Source organism: Branchiostoma lanceolatum, chromosome 2 (genome assembly GCF_035083965.1).
Source record: "Branchiostoma lanceolatum isolate klBraLanc5 chromosome 2, klBraLanc5.hap2, whole genome shotgun sequence".
Taxonomy (NCBI): Eukaryota; Metazoa; Chordata; class Leptocardii; order Amphioxiformes; family Branchiostomatidae; genus Branchiostoma; species Branchiostoma lanceolatum.
Window position 1 is genome coordinate 22,352,273 of NC_089723.1, and position 23,146 is coordinate 22,375,418.

General features: G+C 44.4%; 2 protein-coding genes and 1 non-coding gene across 3 annotated transcripts in view; 1 reads left to right on the plus strand and 2 right to left on the minus strand.

The window, feature by feature from the left end:
* LOC136426922 (A disintegrin and metalloproteinase with thrombospondin motifs 17-like) overlaps positions 1 to 11,235 on the minus strand; it is a 45,048-nt gene extending 33,813 nt beyond the window's left edge. The window contains exons 1-4 of the mRNA XM_066415642.1: positions 10,591 to 11,235; positions 10,015 to 10,361; positions 3,623 to 3,767; positions 2,923 to 3,098 (exon numbers count right to left, since the gene is read on the minus strand). Coding sequence (XP_066271739.1) covers positions 2,923 to 3,098; positions 3,623 to 3,767; positions 10,015 to 10,361; positions 10,591 to 10,672 — 750 coding nt within the window. The 5' untranslated portion in view covers positions 10,673 to 11,235. The remainder of the gene's footprint in view (positions 1 to 2,922; positions 3,099 to 3,622; positions 3,768 to 10,014; positions 10,362 to 10,590) is intronic.
* Trnar-ucg (transfer RNA arginine (anticodon UCG)) lies at positions 1,654 to 1,726 on the plus strand. The gene has a single exon. It is a non-coding gene; the product is annotated as a tRNA-Arg (tRNA).
* A 4,915-nt stretch (positions 11,236 to 16,150) lies between the features above and the next one.
* On the minus strand, positions 16,151 to 23,087 carry LOC136427968 (MAM and LDL-receptor class A domain-containing protein 1-like). Its single transcript, XM_066417200.1, has 9 exons — positions 22,689 to 23,087; positions 21,244 to 21,405; positions 20,605 to 20,873; positions 20,102 to 20,195; positions 19,723 to 19,836; positions 19,327 to 19,464; positions 18,668 to 18,942; positions 17,451 to 17,541; positions 16,151 to 17,121 (listed from the first exon to the last, which is right to left on the minus strand). The coding sequence occupies exons 1-9, from the start codon at positions 22,738 to 22,740 to the stop codon at positions 16,628 to 16,630; spliced, it is 1,689 nt and encodes a 562-aa protein (XP_066273297.1). The 5' UTR covers positions 22,741 to 23,087; the 3' UTR covers positions 16,151 to 16,627.
* Positions 23,088 to 23,146: the final 59 nt, after the last annotated feature.

Sequence of the window (23,146 nt, forward strand, 5' to 3'; positions counted from 1 at the left end):
TAAAGGTAGATAATGCACCTGTTCCCCCCCCCCCCTCCCCCACTTCACGTTGTGATGAATTCAAATAAACGAACAATTAAACGGTTTTGGCTGAAGAATCGCGGTCAATACGTTCGTCCAAATGTGACCCTAGTTAGTTTGACCCGTGCGGTTATGAGTTGACCCTAGTTTCTAAAACTGACCAGGCATGCGGTCTTTGACCGGGGGAGAGTCAGGGTATAGGTACCGGTGTTAGTGCGTCATTGTGAGTCTGTGACCCTTCAGAGCAGTGTCTATCTTCCACTACCTGATATGTCCCCTCTATCGGGGTCACGACCTAACACCTCACACATTAGACAGCTACGGGTCCGGTCTCTGTTACCGGCTATGTCAGATGTCAGAAAAAACGATGTTTGTGCGTCATTGTGAACTTCAAGCAGAGCTGGCATCCTACACTACATGATACGTTCCCTTCCTCGCCCTCGCCGACACGTCCTGACACCTAACATTTAATAGACAGCTACAGATCCGAGCTCTATTTATACCGGCCATGTCAGATGTCAGTGAGACAAACCGGCGTTTAATATTGCGTCATCGTGACTTTTCCTAGTTGACCTCCTACACTACCTGCTACGTTCACAGACTAGGTGTCATGACCTAACACCTCACTATCCCACATTAGACAGCTACAGGTCCGGTCTCTGTTACCGGCCATGCCAGACGTCCGAAAAAACGGTGTTAGTGTGTCATTGTGACTCTTCCTAGCTGACCTCTTGTGCTACCTGCCTGCTACGTTCCCTGCCTAGGTGTCATGACCTAACACCTCACTGACCCACATTAGACAGCTACAAGTCCGGCCTCTGTTACCGGCCATGTCAGAAGCCAGACAAACCCCATGTACAAACTTTACCACCCGTGAGGACGAACTCTCTCTCCTGCGCCGAAACAGAATATTGGCCTTAATACCCACCCTCATTAAATCAGGACCCCTATCGCTCAACGTTACATCGCTCGCGAAGGGGTTACATTGCGAGCGATGTAACGTGGAGCGAAAGGGGTCCTGATTTAATAAGGGTGTTAATACCTTACTTACTCAGACATTAGGACTGTTGGGTTGACCTAGTGTGCCAATTCCGGAAATTGTCACCAGCAAATTGATTTCAGATGGAGCCCAATTGTCACAACATGAACTTTTTGGACTGAATCTTGAAGCAATAATTTCCTTAGCAACAACAAACCAATACCGTATCAAGCATTAGTGCATCTGTCTATCTGAGCATAAAGAGCAATTAGAATATATTCATCTCCGTGAAAACGGAGGCATTGTTTTCGGCCGGCTTGTTTGTCTTGGCGTGTGTTTTTTCCCGGGCTGATTTGGCGAGACTGCCAGGATGCGAAGGTTGTGCTGGCCTACGTCCAAATCTGTTTCGGCAGGCTGGCAGGAAGTCAATATTAATTGCAATGTTGGCACATGGCTGAAAGTCAGGAACCCGAGGATGGCTAATCACGGTCCGAAAGTGGAGCTTATAACATGTGCAAAATGGACATGGTTGATTCATATTTCGTCAAAAATGCATTTAGAAGAACTCCAAGTATTTCACGGAGTTACGAGATCTTTCGTTTATTGTTGTATGTAAGTATGATAGTCGGGCGTACGGACCCCGCTATAGAGATGGGCCAGTAGCGTAATGGATAACGCGTCTGACTTCGGATCAGAAAATTGCAGGTTCGAATCCTGTCTGGCTCTGTTGATCTTCATGACATTTTTTAACAGCGGGACAAAACGGCAGGCAATAAGAACAATAATAACATTGGCACACTGCTCCCTGTAGGCTGTACCAACTGTGGACAACGTCAGGTTTTTGCTTGAAAGTACATCTGTATTGGTATAAACCATTCGGAAGCAAAGTTCTGTTAACCAAAACAGAGACGGGTGTCGCCATAAACTTTCTTCAACTTATCATCCACTGCTCACGTGTTCTATCAGCATAACCTGACGTCACAAAAGCAGTAGATTGTTCATCATTCTACAAAGACTGGAGTTAGCCAAACAAAAATTGCGCGTAAGTTCCTTTTTGTGTTTTGACGGTCAGATAGCCAGGTTTTGCTGTGCGTATAACTATGGTTTGACCCTCGATAACCTTAAACTACCTTGAAGATTCTAGTTCAAGGTTGGAGCTATTTGAACACGGTGGGTGTTAGCTTGTGTAGTCTACGTTGACACATCACGGGTCATTTTGTGCTCTACAGACAACGGTTTGTGACAGGAGTTCGGGCGGTCACGACTCCCTGATTCACCTGTTCTTGAACTAATCAAACATCGGGTCCTTGCGTGCTGTACTGTTCGCTGTACGGCGGCGCAGAGCGTTAAAACGTAGCTTAGTAAATCTAAACGAAATGTTTTCCTCCTGTAACATGCAAATAAGTGGCGTTGGTATGTAGCTTTTGGCACAGGATAACTCAACATGCTATGAAACGAGTTTTATGAGGGTTGGCCTTGCTCAAGCGAGAAATAGGCCCACCCCCCACATTTTATGGAAATTGGTCCTCTGTACTAGAATTGGCCAACCGGTACCACCCTCCGGCGTGATGCACCAACATAAGCGGCTGCCACATAGAACTGTGGCACGCTGGCAAACAACCGAGCGAATTTTATCGATGAAAAAAACAACGAATCTTTTTACGCTTTGTGTGCTTTGCTGCCTTCTCAATTATCCTTGCACATTTTGCAAGATATTTCCAATATAAAGTTACGTGTAACACGAATCCAATTTAGGTCGCAGTGAGGTCGAAGGTCATATAACATCTTGATCTTTAAATCGTTCTCTTTAAAAGGTCAACATATACATGTAGTAGTAGTTGTAGTCAGCACATGTCTTTGCGAAAGAGCTCCTACAAAAATGATCCCATGAAAACACAATGAAACCCCGGTGTGATACCCACCATGCTCATGACCGTGAGGGCGTATGTCTTGACCAGCGCTCTCCCGTGATGCTTCACGATGGTCTTGTCCAACACGACCAGTGCCTCCACTGTCCTCTGGCGGGCGTCGATGTTGTTCACGGCGGACCGCTTCGTTTGTCGAGACCCCTCGTCATCACTCTCGCTTTCCCTGTCGTCTGCAACAGAAAGGGAAGTTCATGATATAATTACACACTAACTAATTGTAGAACTGTTCTTTATTGGTGTAACCAAGTCATGAAAGGCTTTTTTTTAGACTTTCGCTTGTCATGAAAAACTGCAAGAACGCTGACAAAACGTTAGTGCTACAATGAACTGTAATGGCTTTTGGTGGGCTTAACTATAAGTACACGATTTTGTACATGTATGCTTTGTAGCTCAACTACTATAGCCTGGGTCTACGACCCAGAGATGCATATAGTACACTTCTACTTTAGACAGATGGCGAAATGTATAGGTAGCAGCGTTTACTGAATTGACCGGTTTTGTGTGCTAACGGCGATACAAGAATCGCCGATTCTCACACTTCGAGTTCTATGGTTAAAAATCAGCAAATTTTGATAAAATATGTTTTGCTTTAAGCTTTTTACAGCTAAAATAGACACGCGACCAAAAGTTGAAAGAGGGACATCTTATCATACTGGAGACGATTGTTTGCAAAACCTTGGTGCCGTGACTTTACCTGGCTCGGTGCCACAGAACGGTGTGGCCGAAGCCTGTGGCAGCTCTCTTCGGTAGATCCTGTGAGGTCTCCCGCGGAAGTACCGCCTTCTCTGCGACAGCGGCTCGATCAACATCTGCTCGTTGTTCACCTTGATCAGCCCCATCTGTCAAAGGCAAACGGTTTGATTTATTCCTCTGTGTTTATTTGTTCAGCATGTACATGCCAGGGTTTCCCAACTAGCCGGGGGATATTACTATTCCACTGTGTTATAATGATGCACCTTTATCTTCTTCAGCGTGCAGGTAGAGTGACAAGGTATACTAAGAGAAATGAAGTTCATCAAATGTGTCTAGGTGCGAACTATACTTTAGATGACCTGTCCAGTGCAATACGGAGGGATGGAAGAGAAGGGCCATGAGCACCCGTGAGACTGTCACGACCAGATGATGATGTGGTCTTGTGGTTCGGGTTGTTGACGGAGAACCCGGAGGTACTGAGTCCGAACCCCTGACAGGTCCTGGGCCCTTGGAAAAGGCACTTCACAACAATTCTCTCACTCAACTCAGGCGTAAATGAGTACCTAGTTCTCGGATTGCTCGTAGCCATACCTCCACCACATTTATCGATAAGAGTAGGGGTTCTTCCCGGTGTGAGTGGATCAAATAAATCTGCCTGGATATGCCATGTGTTACGCCATGAGGCGGTTTACCGGGTATGCAATACAAACAGACAAATAAACAAACAAACAAAAATATAGTTAACGTAAGGGAGGATTGACATATGATACTTGAAATAATGAAACACGAGAGATGAAGCTAGGATATCGCGTTGCCGAAAATCTATTCAATTTTTTTTTGTTATTGTTGTTTCACACAATGCACTAGATTTACCCTAAACTTGTTAGCTGGACATATGGTACCCATAAACTAGAGAGTCTGTGTCTATTTATAGTGACACCAAAACCCGACATTCCTATTTCTCCGAAAATATGGTTTTCGTGTTAAAGGCGACGCATGTCTACCCAGCTGCCACTGCGCCGTGAGCACCTCGGACGGACGTCCGTTACCGTCGGCAATTGTCGGTTATAATCGGAAACGACAAGACCGAGGGCCGCGGGCTACCAACAGGGCTAACATGGCGTGACCGCATCCAAACAAAACGCTCGTTTTGTCACGGGAGTTTTAAGAAAGGCTGAAAATAGCGTGACCGCTTCCCAACTAAATGATCCTTTTGTCGCCGACCTTGCCAAAAATCATTCGGGTGCGGGGAAAGCCGGTGACAGGTGGAGGGTCTCATGGGGGATGAAAGGATACCGCTTTCCAGGTTTGCTAAATTGACTGTAATGAGTTCATGGTAAAACCAGTATTCAAGGTACAACGTAGCTTCGAGCATCGCTTCGTATAAGTGATATTAATAGCACAAAAACCTCAATGTTACTTTTTGCAAGAGGTCTTGCATGGAAGAGCTATGAAGTGCATTTAAAAACCGTCTATAGACAAATAAGTGAGACCATCGCGGTATCTGACAAACCATTATTGCAGCTACAAGACGCCACAAATACCCCCCCCCCCCCCCCCACACACACACAAATAAAAACACTACTAGATACATTTACTTCAATTAGTTAATGTGTGGGGTATTTGTGTCGATTCATGATGTCATCAGATGAGAAATGTCATCAATTTTCAAAGAAGCTTTGAGCAGTGATACTAATTGTAATAAACACTTGAATGTTACTTTATACAAAGTATTGGAAGAGATGGGTAGCACTATAGATGTTAAATGTTAGAGAAATTAAGTGAGGCTGTCACAATATTTGACAAAGCATTGTACATACAAGATGCTCAGAGATCCCCCCCCCCAAAAAAAAAATACGCCCAAAGTAAAAACATTGTTTGTTTTGAGTTTATAAAAGTGGTGTCGAAGGTACAAATGAGCCTACAGGGTGATTCTGTCTGGACGTACGACTGAGATAATTGATGTAATGGAAGAAAAGGGTCAAGATTCCAGATTGCCGGGGCCATGTTGGCATTCCCTACCTAGACCTTCGGGAGTTTACCGTGACCTTGAAGTGTCGTCCCTCCTACACTACCGACCTCCTGTACAGTACCTGTACTGTACACACATACCTGTCTTTCAGCAGGAACAAGTTTTCTCTGAATATTCAAAGGCTTATCCTCATTGTATTAGGAAGTTTTGCATCTAGATGTCGATGACAATTTCTCCCTTCTAGTCAAAGTTTCACCATGTCAGTTTCTCAAGGTTAGATAATTAAAAGCAAATCGATTTTACCTTCGTTTAACCAAAGCCAAAGCCCTTACATCTTACAAAAGCTACTGATGCTACTGAAGACCAAGAAGCTTGTAAGTTTCATATCGCATGTTTAATTTCAGTTGAATAGAAGCACGTATGCTCCGTTCTCACCGACAGTATGAATTTCAAATGTGGCTTTTCCTACAGTATCCAGGATGGGAGATCATGTCCTGCTCGCGAATAAATGACTCTACCATTAATCAACATCAACTAAGAAAGTCCTTGTTCTTGTTCAGTTCTTGACTTCCAATGATAGGACGTGGCACTTGAGGCTATTGGTCGAAAAGGCCGTAAACTTTACATTCATTCATTCAGATCCCAAAAGTGTCTGCAAAGACAATTCCAACATCCCTCGGCTGCTCTCTGTCTGATCCTGTGTCTGCCCCCTAGCTCTCTCTCTGTATATCTATGTATGTCTATGTGTGTGTGTGTGTGTGTGTATGTGTGTGTGTGTTTATGTGTGTGTGTGTGGGTGTGTACGTGTGTGCGTGTGTGTGCGTGTGTGTGTGTATGTATGTGTGTGTGTGTGTGTGTGTGTGTGTGTGTGTGTGTGTGTGTGTGTGTGTGTGTGTGTGTGTGTGTGTGTGTGAGCGCACGCGCCCGTGCGCGTATGTGTGTGTATGTTGAAAATGGGAGAGTGGAGAGTGAGGAGAGATATTTGCCTATTTTCAAGCCTTTTAGAGCTTCTAAAGCCAAAGCCTGTCCTGGTTTCCGCCTAGTGTCCGGTGACAACTTAGTTAAGATGGATCGAGCGTGTGTAAACAGACGACAGTGTGGGTGATAAGAACCCGCTGTGAGCTATCAATCTGCATGATCTGTTACAGCGGTATGGGGAAACAAAAAAGACTTACTAGTACAATGTCCTATCTTAACTACAATCGTGATTCTTTGGTACGGTTTCGGCAGAAAACTATGCATTGCCTAGCTTATTGTTGTAGCAAGGTAGCCATTTCTTAGGTGATTTATATCTCTTCCAATGCGGCAAGTGGATGCATAGAAGAAGGGCCTTGAGTGGAAGTGTATAGGAGATTGAAAAATAATAAATGCGTGGACGTTTTCTGTCTGTGCACTTGGGCTTCAATCGTTATTTTGTCCAAACAAGTTATGCCTGACAGACACTACAGAGGCGTCCTTGTACCCCAGACAGTCAAAGCCCTAAAAGTGCATGTTCGTGTACGTGTAACGGGTCAAAACAATTTAACCTTTTCAATTAGTCTATATTCCAGGACTCCTCAGACGGTGTTTTGATACCTAACTGGGTTTTGTGATTTATAACGTATTTTGATGGCCGCTAAACTAGTTGAAGACTATAACCGTTAGAATACAACAGAGAACGACACAGGTGTAGTTCATCAGCAAAAACTGGGGCAATACCGGAGAGCCTATAATTGAGACTTCATGCCGACCCGTACGCATGCAGGGGGGATTCGCCGGGGGTTCGGAAGAACCACCACAGCCCAAAGGAAGATCAATGCATCCTCTCTTGACAGCGCTGGTATAAGCAGTCTCCGTTAACCCCACCCACCCCCCCTCACCCATTGACATCCTCTAAAAACGCAGGAGATGCCACTTCTGAGGGTTAAATGGCCATAATATTTCAAAGGAGGGGGGGGGGGGGATACCGAGTACACCCCTTGAAAGCTAACGCCTTCGGTGCTCGCCTGTCCCAAAAATCTAAAAAGAACACCCTCTCCCCCGAATAAAATCTTGACTACGGGGATAGACTACCTCCCCGCCTGCTTCCGACATCGTCGCATCTCACCTTCCAGACAGAGACAGGGACGATTTACGGACTGTTCCGCCTTACATGGACATGGCTGGTCAGGCGGAGTGCTCCCTTCACTCTTACCTTATCAAGACACGCGCGAGGACTTCCCTGTCTCTCTCTCAGGCCAGACATACGAGCCGCGCTACGTGCAAAATTAGTCCCCACAAGGGGACCGTCCACTGACATTCTCCATAAGGGAGCAAGAACGTTAACTGAAAATTCGCATTTGACTTCCGAAAGGACACACAAGAATACATTATCACAGATTGCGAAACTTAAAAGATTATTTGTGTAGAAAAAAATGTAACAGAGTCAACTAGACGTTCTCAACTAAAGTCGTATTCTACAGCACGGCGCATAACTACATTTCACGTCGCTAAGGCCACACCATCTTAATTTTATGGATGACATCCGCGCGCGCATTGATTTTCGCCTGTTCTCCAAAAAAAAAAAAAAAATCACCTCCGAAGAAATTTGTAGACTCATATTGCCGCAAAGGGGCAGCATTGAGCCGGCTTGTCGTAATACACTATATACACTCACATTGTCCAACACAACTGGTATGTATGTGACTAGGAGCGATTGAAGAGGGCGCCGCCCCTCATGAGCCCAGTAGTATATTGTTCATGATATGACAATACTTGCTCTGACTGAAGGCGTGATGTTGTGTACACAGCCGAACACATTTTTTTTTCTTTGAACGGCCAAATGTTACATATGGGTCTTTAAACCAGGCATCATCCATGTTAAAAGCACTTTAATATTAGCCTGGGTGCCATCCTATTTCTACCGGGGCTCCTACACTCGCTTCCCTAAAAAAATTTCAGGGAAGCTTTTAGGGAAGCGAGTGTAGGAGCCCCGGTAGAAATAGGATGGCACCCAGGCTACTTTAATATGAGCTAATGCCAACAAATAAAGACTTGTTTGTTTGTTACACTGTGTTCTGTGGTTTAATTGGCAATACCAGCTATTTAGTCCTCCAGTTTATCTTTTTTTTTTTTTTTGCTAGATTTTTCTTTTTTTCGCCCTCGCGCATTAGTTTTGGGGACTCCAGAGGATGTCATCCATAAAATTAAGATGGTGTGGCCTAAAGGCAAAAAACAACACAATTTGACGACACCAACAAAAAAATCACGAACTGTCTGGGTGCAGTGTATTCATTTTCTGATTCATGGTCAGATTAAAAAAGGTGTCATGGAATGACAAGAGGTGGAAAGAAGTGGGTCATGAGTACAATGCACTCGCTCTCTGCCGCAAATGTATAGTGAAACGTCCCCTTCTTTTCAGCGGGGGTTGCCCAAAGAAAGACGTCAGCTAGTGGCACCACTGCTGGCTGGGACGATGATTGCACTAAAAAAGGAGAACCATACATTTCCCCCTGCCCCACTTGACATGTAGGTTACAGTGCCTGGCCATGTGGTCCCGACATTCTAGTCCGATACATCGCAGAGGCTCTTTGTTGAGGAGTAAAACCTTCTTGATGCGGTATGGTGTTCTCTTGATCTGATCTCTTGCCCTTGGGAATGGCACTTTTTACACAACTGTTATCACTCCACTCAGGTGTCAAAATGGGTGCCTGATGATTTCGGTTGGGGAGCCGTAAAACTCGCATTGGAAGAGAGGGATGGGCTCCGCCTTGTAATACCTTGCCCTACGGCCTCAAAAAGGTCATGGAACTACATTTACCGTAGAACATCCTTGGATACATCAAACCCGACAGTCGGCTTTCCCTTGCACTATACCCGTCGCCATTGAGACAAAACACGCCGGCTGCTGACAACATTGTAGCGTTACCCCTGGCCTGATCACAGAAAAGGTTTCATGACGCTAGAGTGGGTTGTAATCGAATTATCCTTCAGACCTTGCCCCCACTGCACCGTTTGATACCCGATCGCTAGTTTAAGGCCACCTTTTAGGGCTAATATATCGTGCCTAATTAGTAGGACCAATCGGGGAGTGGCTTTTTAAGTAACCGACGTTGATTTGCCGCTGATAACGAATGAATGAAGACCTTTATTGTACAAATATACCCACTACGTTAAACAAAATAATAGTTTACAGATACATATTTACATTTTCAAGTTACTACAAGAATGATACACTAGGTGAATTCCATTTCTCGTTTCTTTGTAATGGTAAAATTGTAAGAGCAGATATGATTCATAATAAAAGGTTTGTCTAAACTCTTTAGAACTATGAATTTGTATTGTTTGAAGTGGGGGAAACATAGGTTGTATCCCCCTATACATATGTTTAAATTCTGCAACAAAATGTCTATTTTCTATTCTAGACCTAATCTAGGTAACGAGCTTGGTAAAAATGCACCCACCAGTCCACTGCATGTGCTGAGGACCACGGACGAACTCTCGAATGACTCCACCGTGCCGGAGTAGAAGCACGCCCCGGTACTCCCGCTTAGATCGACCACCCGCCCGTCACCGCCCAGGGTCACCGTCTGGAAGGACCGCGACAAGAACTCCTTGTTAGGCGTCAGGCGGAGCAGCAGGGTCTTGCCGAAGGCGTCCATGCGGTAGAAGACGAAGTCCTCCTGATGGGGGTCGTCAGACGTGCCCTCGGCGTCACGTGCGACCCGCCACCGAGCCCCGCGCCAGGGCGACCCGGTCTGATCCCGCTGAACCCTCCTCGGAAACACGACTTGGATGTTGTGTCTGGTCCCTGTACATGATAATGAAGACCAAGGTTACCTCTAGATCCATACAGACATTGCGTGGGTACAACATGAGAGAACGGTAAAGTAATTATAAGGATACACCGATATTATATAGGAAACAGACACATGCATGAGCAATGGCCGTGAACCTAAAACTTGGCACGAAATCATGGCCACTTTTTCCGGTTATGCTGAACTCTTAGCAGATTAGTCGTTAAGACAACGTCAACTTACCGCTCGCCAGAGCCAAGAAAAACAGTCCGGCCAAGAGTAGAGCCAGGACGCGGGGCACGGGTTGCTGTTGGACCGCTGCCATGTCAGCTGTTGCCCCCTCCTCTGCTCTGACGGCACGGACAGCCTCTCCGAACCCTTCTCAGTCCCCGGCGCAGGCCCAGCCGTTGGCAATTGTGGTCTCACCAATGAGGATTAACCGCCCCAAAACTCCCCGAGGCCTCCTCCTCTACTGTTTTCTGTTTCTATTTACCCCCGGGAGGATCGCATAACACCGGCGCTGAAAAGTCCATTGACGGGGACTCCCTACCTACCCGCGGCTCACCGTGTAAGGAGGCGAAGCCCGTTTGGGAAGGTTTCTAATCCAGGACATGGGCGTTCTTTTATACCCATTTTAGCGAGCACGTCACGTCGGCTGGTCTCAGACAACAACCCGCAGTCTTAATTATTTGTCAAAGACCTTGTCCTCCGCTCCAGACTTGTGAAGACGTTACGATTTGCGGCATTCATGGCTTTCCTCACGTCCGACCGCACGTAGAAAGTGATGAATTAGCGTTTACGTCGCTTCACAGCGTAAACAAACACAGCGGTTCTTTTTGTCTTTTCTTGCTGAAAACTGGTCAAGACACGGCGGGTCTGTCTTGTTACTGTCCATCGGGATATCCTGACAACCTCGCAGTACTCAAATCTATACAGGCTGCCTGGATTCTAGCACTGCGACAGGCTAACTTTGATTACCTCGGGCTTGAAGTTTTCAAACTGACAGGAATAAACGATTTTCGAAAACGTAACTGGAATACACTGCTAGATGGCGACAAAAAAGCAATCTTTGTGTGTTGCCCGTTTTCGTCCCGGGGTAGAGTTTATTAGCCTTGTAAAATAATGTTTGGAGATATGTGCTCATCATTGGACATCTCTACAGTTAGTTTTGTAAATACAAACTCAGCGGGATAGAAAACAATGGAAACGTTGAGACAAATGTTATACAGGTATAGACGTCCTTACATACATCCTCAAGTATTCAGTACTGTCAGTCAGCTGTGTATGTCTTTTAAATGTTGGAGAACAATGCCAAGTTCCGCCGTTTGCACCCCTGATGGGTCTACATCGGTAGCTTCAGAAATAAATGAGGTGCGGCAAAAGGCTCTCGCCCTGGTGGACCGACGGAAAATGGTTAGGGCGTGCAAGAAACTTAATATCTGGGGCACGAAATCGCTGTTCGGCTTGTTTTCGGCAAATAAACGCAGGAACCGGAGCGTGCAGAGTGGGGTTAAGAGGAACGCCGTGACCTACATGGGATACCACATGTTCTTGTCCAAGCCCGGACCAAAAGGTTGCGAGTTCAAGTCCCATGAATTGTTACTAGGGGAATAGCAGCTCTCAGCGACGTGATCATTTAGCTGCGCTTCAAAGGGCTAGTCGGGGAATGTTTTGGCGACTGAGTGCACACATGTGTGTTTTGGACTGTCTCATCACGCGAAGTGATAGCCTCCACGGCAGGCTCCACGGCGGGTGTTTTCATACCGCAGTTTTTGCTGCTGTTTTCTGACTACAGTCACGTTCTGATGGCTTCCGTGTTCAACAATAAAGCCGGCCTCCGTAAATACAGGGTCCTTCAGAAGACGAAGGTAATACGAAAACATTTACACAATGATACGTATACGTTGATCAGGGTTCGACATCTAGGTGAACAATATCTTTTGACAAACCAATTTCTACAACTAGATAAGATACGGAGATATTACTTCCGGACGTTTTGAGTGACATCCATGCATTGACTCGTCCTGCCGGTTCATTTGTTCAAATACCATGTATTTGCAATTAGCCCACGGGCATGAACTTGCAAGAAACTTCTAATTTATTCTTGTGACGCTGAGGAAGAGTGATGTGATGGTGTCATTCGAAACGTCCGGAAGTAATCTCCATATCTTATCCAGTTGTAGAGATTGAATCGTCGTTAAATGAGTACATAGTATGGCAATAATCAACGAAAATGTAACGTAGAAACGCCTGCATTGTGTCTGCTGCCGAGGCTATCATCAGTTACCGTCCGTCTGATCAAGGTGCGTGGGAGAGCCCGGCGACATGACGTCACACCTGTAGTCACGTGACATCAGTACGAACATTTGCACCGCGCCTGTAGTTTTCTTGGGCTCGTTTTGCGAATAGCACGTTTGCCTGTAAGGCTAGAATCGTTACATCTGTGTAGCCGATCAGAAGCCATGATAAAGATTTGACTACTAGTTACTACTTATCCCGGGGAAATACAGGTGCTACATGTTAATACGACAGTCTCTCTCTTCCTCTTTCTCTTTCTCCTTCTCTCTCTCTCTCTCTCTCTCTCTCTCTCTCTCTCTCTCTCTCTCTCTTTCTGCATGTCTGTTTCCTTGTCTTTCTCTCTCGCCCCCTCCTTCTTTTACTCTCTCTCTCGATCAACGATTGTTCACATGTCAATATGCAGTTTAATATTTATACAGTATGTCGTTTATATTGATATCAAACATTACAAAACATTTCTGCAGCCGCACAGCTGAACAATTCGACTTAATAAGTGTTTATAAAAGATTGAAACACCTCTAACGTATTCAGCTATCTTTTCTTCATTAGCCTGCTCATTGCATTCTCTCTGTGACACTGTCGGCGTCAATAACAACTCACTCGGATTTGTTTGCGACCCCTAGTGGAGTTAAGCATGTTTGCATGCACTATGTACAGTCGTTCCTGCATCGGCGAGTTTGAACAAAGACTACCCCGTGTGTTTGTCGGTCAGTTTAACATCAATCTGCAGATCTGTGTCTACTACTGAGTGCTTCGAGTCGAGCGCCTGTTTCTCAAGCAACAACGATTCTTTTCGTTTTAAGATTTGCTGGCGAGGGTAAGGCAACAGCAAGTCAATTTTATGGATAACATTTTTTCCCTTTAGGAGATGGTCAACATGAAGAGAAAGTACCAAATCAGAAAATATGTCGTGTTGTAGCCATGATTGTACTTGTAGAAGAGACACTAGTGAGGTATCCATGACTGTAGTTGTAAAAGTGAAACTTAGTAGTTCGATAGTTGTAAAAGTTGCACCAATGTGGTTGCCATGAGTGAAGTTGCCAACTTGGTAAGTGACACCAGGCTACCTACCACACCAGTGTCACTTTGTGCACCTCATGATTACAGGAATAATGAAAAAATGTTGGCCGGCTGTGATACCATGTTTTGTCGCTACTATTCTTGTTACAGCTAGTGTCTATGGTGTCTATTGGGGAAATTTAGCCATTTGTTTACCCTTCTTGTTTTTTTCCCACCCTCTCGCATTGAATTTAGAATCTGCAGAGGATGTCATCCATAAACTTTCTTGCCGTGGCCTAATGATAATGTTGATACGTACATTTACCATACACATCTGCCACGGTCTCTCAATGCAAACATAAGAGAACAATTGGTATAGAAATTAGTCACAAAAATAGAGTGTAAAGGGCATCTTGAGAGGGATTTGTCAAACAACTTGAGATGCCTGAATACCCTTTAGGCCGTGTGATGGTAACACGGTGGGTATGGGCATTTTGTGTGTCCGTATGTATGTGTGTGTGTGTCAGTGTGTGTGAGTGTGTGTGTGTGTGTGAGTGTGTTTGTGTGAGTGTTTGTGTGTGTGTTTGTTTGTGTGTGTGTGTGTGTGTGTGTGTGTGTTTTCAGTCGAAGTTCGATAACCAGGCTGCACAACGGTGTAAAAGTAAAAAAGCAACTTCTTTCCCGCAAACTTCACCTAAATCAAAACATGTTAATACGGAACTCATACGGACTTGATATACGTACAAGTCTGAACGGGCCCTTAAGGTACCTGTCTTGGGTTGTTGAAAGATAGGGCCGTCCTCGTCTAGACAATATTTCACACGTGTGCGCCACTAGTCGACCCCTCGTTCCATATCGACTTGCTCAATTTACGAATCTTACGAAATTTTGACCACTCGAATCGTCTTGAGACTTGACAAAAATCATTCTTTTGTTTTAAAGGTTGCTTTGTAACCCCCTCCTTCTTTTTGGATGAGAGAAGTTTCACGGTTTTCGTTTCGGTACCTATTTCATCTCGACCTACCCTACTAACCTACATAGAGGTCACCATCCACAAAACAGGGTTGCCTTTTCCTAATCCAGCATTTAGAGAATTCCCCTTTGGCGACCAGATAATCCTTAGTCTTGGGAGCAGTTTAAAGGGGATAAACTCTGGATAAACTATTTTCTAAATCTAGATCAAAAGCTTTACCATTTTGTCTGTGGGTTACTACCAGGCAATACGGGTCAAACGATCTAGAATTCAGGATAATCAACGCAGCTAAAGCCTTTGACCGGAGAAATGATTAAGAAGTCGCCAAAATAAATAAAGTTATCTAATTGTTGTAATTAGAAAACTTCAATGCTTTACCGTTTCTTAACATACGGTGTTTACATGAAAATGGATAGGCGGATAACCAGAGAGATATTCCTATGTACAGATTATGATATCGGCGGTGAATATGTAGATACTGTGATAGGTGTTTATAGATATTTATCATCCCATTTTATTCTAGTTTAGTGAATGCTGTATGAAGCTGTGTGTGTGCGGGGACACAACAAAGGGTACATGTACCTAAGGCCCCCATCGAACTAGACGGCGATTGCGCTGCGACCTTGATTTTATAATTGGAATATAACAGAATGTAAAAGTATGACCGAAAAGACAACAAAACACACAAAGCGTAAACAGATTCGTTTTTCTATTTACAAAATTCGTAGCGCGCTTTGTCAAATCTTACGTCGCAGCGCGGTCACAGCGAGGTCGCTGTCCAAGTGATATCTAACCTGGGAAATCAGGTCGGAATGGTCATGTAAACGTTTGGATTAGCAACAGTGCAACCATGGAGACTGTGTTTGCCTAAACATACATGTACACACATTGTGGCAGCAGTATGTGAATAGATGTACTGTCATTGCTGACATTAGGACGTGCACCTACGTAGTGGAAGGCATAACATTCCAAGAACAGTATGTAAGTATCTAGGACTCATACGGAGAGAAGACAGGATGGTTGCAATTTGACTCTATAAATCCCTTATCCTTTTTCCTTAGATTCTCACTTATATTAAACCTTTCTGTCAAATGTGTCTGTTCCTAGTCTCTGTGTCAGTCAGTCTATAAGACTGGTATGGAAACAATTTCCAATTTACTACATTTCATCGTGCTTTCGGACACACATGACAGAGACATTCACAAGTAGCAGGTTTTGGCGGTGCCTTAGGCGCAGACCTGCATTTCTTCCAATCTTTGAGCTATATTAAGGCAGTGCCTTAGGCGCGTATCTACATTTCGCCCAATCTATATTTAGGGTACCTGAAACGAGGGTTTGTACGACGTGAACTTGCTCAATACACTTTCATCAAATTAATTTTTGCATCAAAATTCTCCATACAAGCAACTCGTTTTACAGCAGTGTTATCTTTTATCATGTACAATAGAGCAGTGTCTTAGAGTACATTATTGTTAATGGTTGTAATTACCATTACTAGTGTTGTTTATTTATTTATCTATTTACATATATCTTAATTTTCACATTTGCCGAAATTTTGTTCAGTCTGTGCCAGTAATAAGGTAGAGTAACTACTATCGGTAACCGGTCGTTTCGCTGATTGACAGTTTGCTACATGGCACAAGTCCTTTCGCTACATGGCACAAGTCGTTTCGCTACATGGAACAAGTCGTTTCGCTACATGGCACAAGTCGTTTCGCTACATGGAACAAGTCGTTTCGCTACATGGCACAAGTCGTTTCGCTACATGGAACAAGTCGTTTCGCTACATGGCACAAGTCGTTTCGCTACATGGAACAAGTCGTTTCGCTACATGGCACAAGTCGTTTCGCTACATGGCACAAGTCGTTTCGCTACATGGAACAAGTCGTTTCGCTACATGGCACAAGTCGTTTCGCTACATGGAATAAGTCGTTTCGGTACATGGCAGAAATAGTTTCGCTACATGGCAGAAGTCGTTTCACTACATTTGAATGTCATTTCTCAGTGTTATCATACCGACGGTTCCTCGGTAGTTTTGACCTCCAGGCCGTTACCGTACACGGGGTTGTCAAACCCACCCTCAGCTGACGTCATGGACTTGACGTTGTACGTGACGGTGTCGTCGCCATGCATCCCTATGAGGTGGAGGAACTTTTCCTTAGAATTGATCTCCCCTCTCTTGTACAGTATCGCCCAAACGACGATCACGACTAACACGATGGCGCCCACTCCGCCCACACTGCCTCCAACTATGGCCGCCGTGGTGTGCTGAGTCAACCCGGGCTGTCCGACGGAAGCAGTGGGGGAAGGAGATGTCTTCTGTTGTGGTTGTATGAGAGGCTTGTTGCTGGTCTTGTCGTCTAAGGGCTTTGCGCTATCGGTGCCTGCTGCTGTTGCCTTGCGGGTAGTCGTGGTTGGTGTGGGAGTGGTTGTTGTTTGTGGTGGAGGTCGGGTTGCTGGTCGTCTAGATGGGGTAGTCAATGGCGTGGTAGTGGGCAAGGGCGCTGGAAATGTGAAGAAGGAAGCATATGCATTGCAATATGACTTTCAGATCACAATATAATCAGGAACGGCACCCTTGACTTTGTTTACTCTTTTGTTTGTTCTGTCTGGTTGTTTGTTTGTTTGTTTGTTTGTTTGTTTGTTTGTTGACCAATGAAACAAGTTTTGAAACGAGTTTGGAAAACAATTTCATGAATCCGCAATTCAGTCAATAGGCTGCGAGTGTTTGATAAACCATTCATCATCACCATGTAAAATCCTATCCCAATCTTCCAAACAGGGGACTTCGCCCCCTATCTATTGAAGGTGGTACTGCATACGTTTGTCTCACCTTGGGTCGGGCATGGCCCACTGATGTACGCAACGTCGTCTAAGGCGATATCTCCGAATCCAACCCTTCCAATAACTGCTTCAAAGGTTATCTGTAAACGGAAAAATGTGCTGTTCTGTTAGTTCTAAGCAGATCGTTTGACAGGCGCTAGGCTACCATGGGTGTCATTCTAGTTAGTTTACCACCAAGGCTCCAATTCTCCCAACAATTCTCCCAACTATTGTATAGGAGAGAGTATGGGGACCTCGGTAACTAGGATCAGGCTACTGACAGGTGACTATGAGTTATAAATGTAAATTTTGCTCTCTTTGATATGAACAGTCGTCAAATGGACAACTAGGGTTGGTCCAACTTAGAATTTTACCATAGTCAATACTGACCGAAGGAGGCCATATATAACACGACTAACGGGGGGTGCCCAAACACGTCGGACTTTTTTTACGCGCTGGAACTCACGGCGCTCCATTGCTGGTTGCCAGAGAATGGTCATGTTTTAATGAATGAATTTTGAACACAATCATCTTAAGACCATACTTGGACAAGAAATGTATTCATACTGTTCATGGACCCTTCATGCTCCGCGTTACATGCGGAAGACGCTGTGAGACATTTTCACGAATGTACCTTCTGATTTAGTGCTACGCCAGATAATGTGCCTAACTTATTACGCTTTGGTAATTTTGCTCTCTCCACCATCGCGGCCCAAAAAAATGGCGGGAAAACAACGTCGTCAGACGACAGCAACTTTACGTTGTTTTTCTTTGGCCGTTTTTCTTCTCAACAAACACTTAAAGACCCAAATTTTTAGTGTTTTATGAAGTTATTTTTCTTATGTGTATGATAGCCGTGTGACTTATGTATCTGCTTAGCACAGGTCGTATATTTAGGTGCCGGGCCGTCTAGCTACGCAGTGACCCTCTACTTAGCGCTACCATCATTATTGTGAAAATACTATTTTTCGACAAAACAAGAAATGAATATGTACACATATGTTTTGAATGTAAATGACAATTATGCGCATGAACTTGGGTTATTTACCTTCCTTATCAGCATAGTCATTGGACACAAACACGGCGTACTTATGCAAAATAAGATCAGTTAAAAATCCGTGCGATGTTAGGGCGCGTGCGATGTACACCAGAGGATAATCGAATCAACATGGCCCGAGGATCAAACAAAGAAAGAAAGACAACAACTCAGGTACAATCATGTACTACCTGCACGGTCTTTTCACCTCCTCCCACCGCAGTGTCCACGGCAAACTGCCCCTGCAGCCAGACGTCACCCTTGTCCCCGGACTCTCCCCAGACCGTCTGACCGGCCGGCTGACTCGGGTCCGTGATGACGACGTTCAACGTGCCGATCCCGCGTCCGTACATGTGGTAGTAGAAGGACACACAGATTGGTGACGTCACGTATATCGCATGGGTGGTGATTCTCGCGACTTGGCCCACCTGGCGAGGTGATGACGTTTCAATGAAGATGTACTGACCTGCAGACATGTCAAAATGGCGTCATGGTCAACAAATTAAGCTTCAGAGAAGGTATAATCATAAAAAAACCTCACCATTGTAAAAACTAACACGATAGCTTTTCCGAGATACACAGAGAGAGAGAGAGAATGAGAGAGGAGGAGAGAGAGAGATTAAGACACTGAAAGAGAGACAGACAGACGGACAAACAAGCAGAGAGACAAACAGAGAGAGGGGGACAGATTGAGAGAGATAGACAGACGGACAAACAAACAGACAGGCATAGAGACAGACAGAGAGACATAAAAGAAGAAAGAGAGAAATTCAGAGAAAGGGACAGAGAGAGCGGAAAATTAGAAAGAAGCATTTTGAAAAGAAGTTGTAGATTTAGAAAAAAGCTTTACCGTTCCCACTGGTGTGATCGGCAGACGGTCCGGTACCTGCACTTGTCGTGCCGCCCGCTTGGTGCGTCCAGTCGAAGTCGTCATCTTGATTTTGTTCGAAATCGCAGAGGTTCGTGTCAAAGTCACAACCAGTTCTCTCTGTCGAAAAAAAAACATCACTCAAACAAACATTTAAGCTTTCTACGTTTAAAAAAAGTCGGATTATCGATGCATAACGTCACTGCGCAATGCGTGTAAGGGGAGAGTGGTATTTCTGCACTAGCCGGCTTTAAGTGCTTTGAAAAGTTTTTCAAAGATTTGATTTGATACGATCCATATTCGCTGTGTTTGCTATTGATATTTCATCTGCTAAGCACATTTTTCAATAACACTCGGGTGGTAGAATTTTCTACCTACCTTCTTCGCACCGTTGACCAATAAACCCCGGTACGCATGTGCAGGCATACCGGTTAGTAAGGTCCAGACAAGTTCCACCATTCAAACAGGGTGAGCTGAGGCACTCATCGGTGTCTGAAAGGACATCAAAACAATATTTGTAACTCAACCAGTCGTGCGGAGATAAACATTAGGAAATCATCCATGCGTTGTATTCATAGCTACTAGTATTTTGGCCATGATAATGTGTTATTCGATCATGAAGCAATTTTCTTGGAACGGAATGAATGCTGTAACATTCGGACTCGGGCTGCGGATGCTACGGCTGAAGGATTATGATACCATAACGTCTCCAGGGAAAAATAACTTGAATGCCATAAGCTTGTTGAGTGAAACGTACCTCCGAAACAAGACCTTGGCAGAAACTTGATCTCGTCTATAGCCATGTCACCCCTAAAGGTCGTTCCTCCTGATTTGATTCCTTCGAAGATTACCTACACAGAATAGGACAACAAGAACAAGTTAACTGCTATGTTCCAACAATAAAGAAACAGATCGTTTAATAAAAAAAGGATTAACCGGCCTTTTCTAAAGGTCGCGCGAAAGAAGCCATGATTCAATGCACATTGAGGAAGACCGAGGGTCTAGTTTAAGTTTCGTTTTGATGAGTCAAATTTCTATAAACAATTAATTCTAATCACAAAATGTATACACAATGATCAGTCTCCACGCTGAATAGAGTAATACTAGATACATTTGCATGAATATGCCTGTCCGGAAGTTTTGCTAAGAACAAAATTGACAAAGAAGCCTAGCGTACGTCGATGAAGGTTAGACATCCAGGTAAAAAGATACACCAAAAGGCAGTTACTCATTTCCTGAAGTGGTCAGGTCATAACCTACCCTGTAAGGTTGAGTCATCGAGATGACCACCTCAACCTCGTGCCACACGTCACCTTGCTCATCTGACAGCGACCACGCAGGCGCAGCAGTGCTCAAGTCGGCGCCATCTTGGATGACGTAGACGTTCAAGGTTCCAATATGGTTGCCGTACATGTGATAGTAGAAGCTCAGCGTGTAGCAGGAGGTTGATGAGGTTGTAAGTAAAGGAGATGATAGTCTTGCTTTCTTGCCATCCCGGATGCCAGATATCTCTGTGTACATGTATTGTCCTGAGAGAGAACTGTTGTTTAGCTGTGTTACGTCGAGAGGCTGCACATGCACTACATACGTAATACGAATTGCGGCAAAGGAAGTTTTCTTCCATTTTGTATACGTTGCATTTTCTTAATGTTTGAAGAAACCGATCACATCAGGTTTTTAAAAAAAACTGAGGTTGGGTTCCCCTTTACGGCTTTAGAATGACAGAAAATCCCAAGCTTTCTATGCTTTTACCTTGTAGATATATTGGAAAACTGCAGATAACCTCAAACTATCTTACAATCGTATGGGTCCCCCCGTGGCCTAATTACATTACAATGGACATAATTGCTTGACGATCTTGAACGACATTTACAAAAAGGACCTCTGATGCCTGCATACCATTTCCCGTGACGTCATCGGAAGGCCCGGTGTTGGAGGTTGAGGTTCTCCCGGACTGTTGAGTCCAGTCGAAGTCGTCCGTGTCGTCCTGAGTCCAGCCGCACAGACTGGTGTCAAAGTTACAGTCTGCCGTGAGAGCCGCTTGTACGGACAGCTTTGTCCCTGTAATAGCAAGTTTCAGGTCAACTATCACTTATACTCACTTTATCATCTTATTGTATTTTCAAAAGTTTCAATCATCACAAAATGAGGCGTGCCATCACAAAACCTAACAAAAAAACATTTCCATTAATATCCCAAAACCCACATATGATACAAAACATGGAACTATTCATTAGCCACTACCTTCAAAGAAGATGTCAAATCCTTCAGTGATGTACTGTAAATACAGACGTGTTCGCGGTGGTTTTATGTTCGCATGTTTTCGCGGTGAACGCTTTATCGCGAACTTAAAACCAGCGTGAAAAGCCCTTCCATTGTGTGACTATAGCGCTACTATTGTCTCAAACGTGAACTCAAAACCACCGCGAACACTCCATTTTCTCCCTACCACGCGAATATTTCTAGCATTTACAGTAAAATCAGATGCAGTAGTTCTATAGTCTGGACTTGTTATACATTTCCATACGTTTGTCCACCTGTTTGTTCCATTGCAATTAGCCCTGAGGCATGCGTTTGCAAATAAAAGCATTATTTATCGATCAATTTGATGGGCTCATTAATGTGATTGAAGTGCCAATTTATAAGCACTTTTTTCTATTCATTTGCTTTATTTCGCTCCAAAGCATTGAATGTTTTCCAGGGCTGTACATTGTATTCTGTTAGCCTTAAAAATGTAGACGTGTAGACGTGCGTCCCGACAACGCTCTTATCATCGTCGCTACTCATAGCCCTACCCCGCCGAGAACTTTTATCATATCATTTATCATATGAAACTTTCGCACTTTCATTGCAACCAGCCATTATCTACATGTATGTAGGCTATGACAAACTTCCAAGGTCTGGTTTTAGACATGAATTCCCACCACCAAAAGGCTCATTTGTTTCTTATCTTCCTTTTAATCTTTAAGTACGAGGTAGATACGAACGGAGAACCCAACACAACTAACCACGGGTAAATTAACCGTTCATAAATCACCTGGTGTATATTGTGCTGTTGGCCCGTGCGTTCAATATGTTCTGTCAATATAGGTCGACAATACGGTACACAGTATATAGCACAGTTATGTATACCAATATGCTGTCACAACAACTCACAAACATTTGTGCGAAAAGTGTCGTATAGCAGAGTCATCGTCCTTCACCTAACAAAGTGGACTTTATCACAAGTAAAGACATGTTTTAAACATGAAACCATGTCCCCCACCCTCAAGCCTTCTACTCGACAAGCTACATTTGTAGTTCATTCATTTTAGTAGGAGTACATGGTTAAGAAAGAGACTCACCTAGGAAAGTCACGACGGTGACAATAAGAAGTAAGACGCCACCAGGAGCCATCTTCCTTGTACCTGTGCTAAAGATGCCTGTGAACTATGGCATGTTCTCAGCTGATATGTACAGTAAGTAGAGGGGTTAGTGTTGATATGGCGCGAGTAAACACAGGGCGACGTTAGTTCGTACCACGGTGGGGTGGTGTGAAGGCGGGTCAGTTCAAAGGTCGGTTGATTTCGGCAGGTCAGGTGAATTATTACAGGTGAACAAACATGCCGCGCGTTACAGAAGCAAATGTGGCCACCAAGCAGACGTCTGGGGATTTCACCTTTGGTAAATGGATTAACACATGGATTTGACGGGCCAAGACCAAGGCCGCTGCGGGGTGTAAATCCAGAGCATACTCCTGTCTGTATAACCTCCTTGGTCACATAGAACAACTCCTTATATACGACCAAGGAGGTTATATAGA

Coding starts and splice junctions, on each gene's coding strand:
- LOC136427968 (XM_066417200.1), bottom strand. CDS start 22,740: ATGGCTCCTGGTGGCGTCTTACTTCTTATTGTCACCGTCGTGACTTTC. Junction 20,196..20,604: donor CGATGACTCAACCTTACAGG/GTAGGTTATGAC, acceptor TATTCTGTGTAG/GTAATCTTCGAAGGAATCAA. Junction 17,122..17,450: donor TGGGCCATGCCCGACCCAAG/GTGAGACAAACG, acceptor TCACATTTCCAG/CGCCCTTGCCCACTACCACG.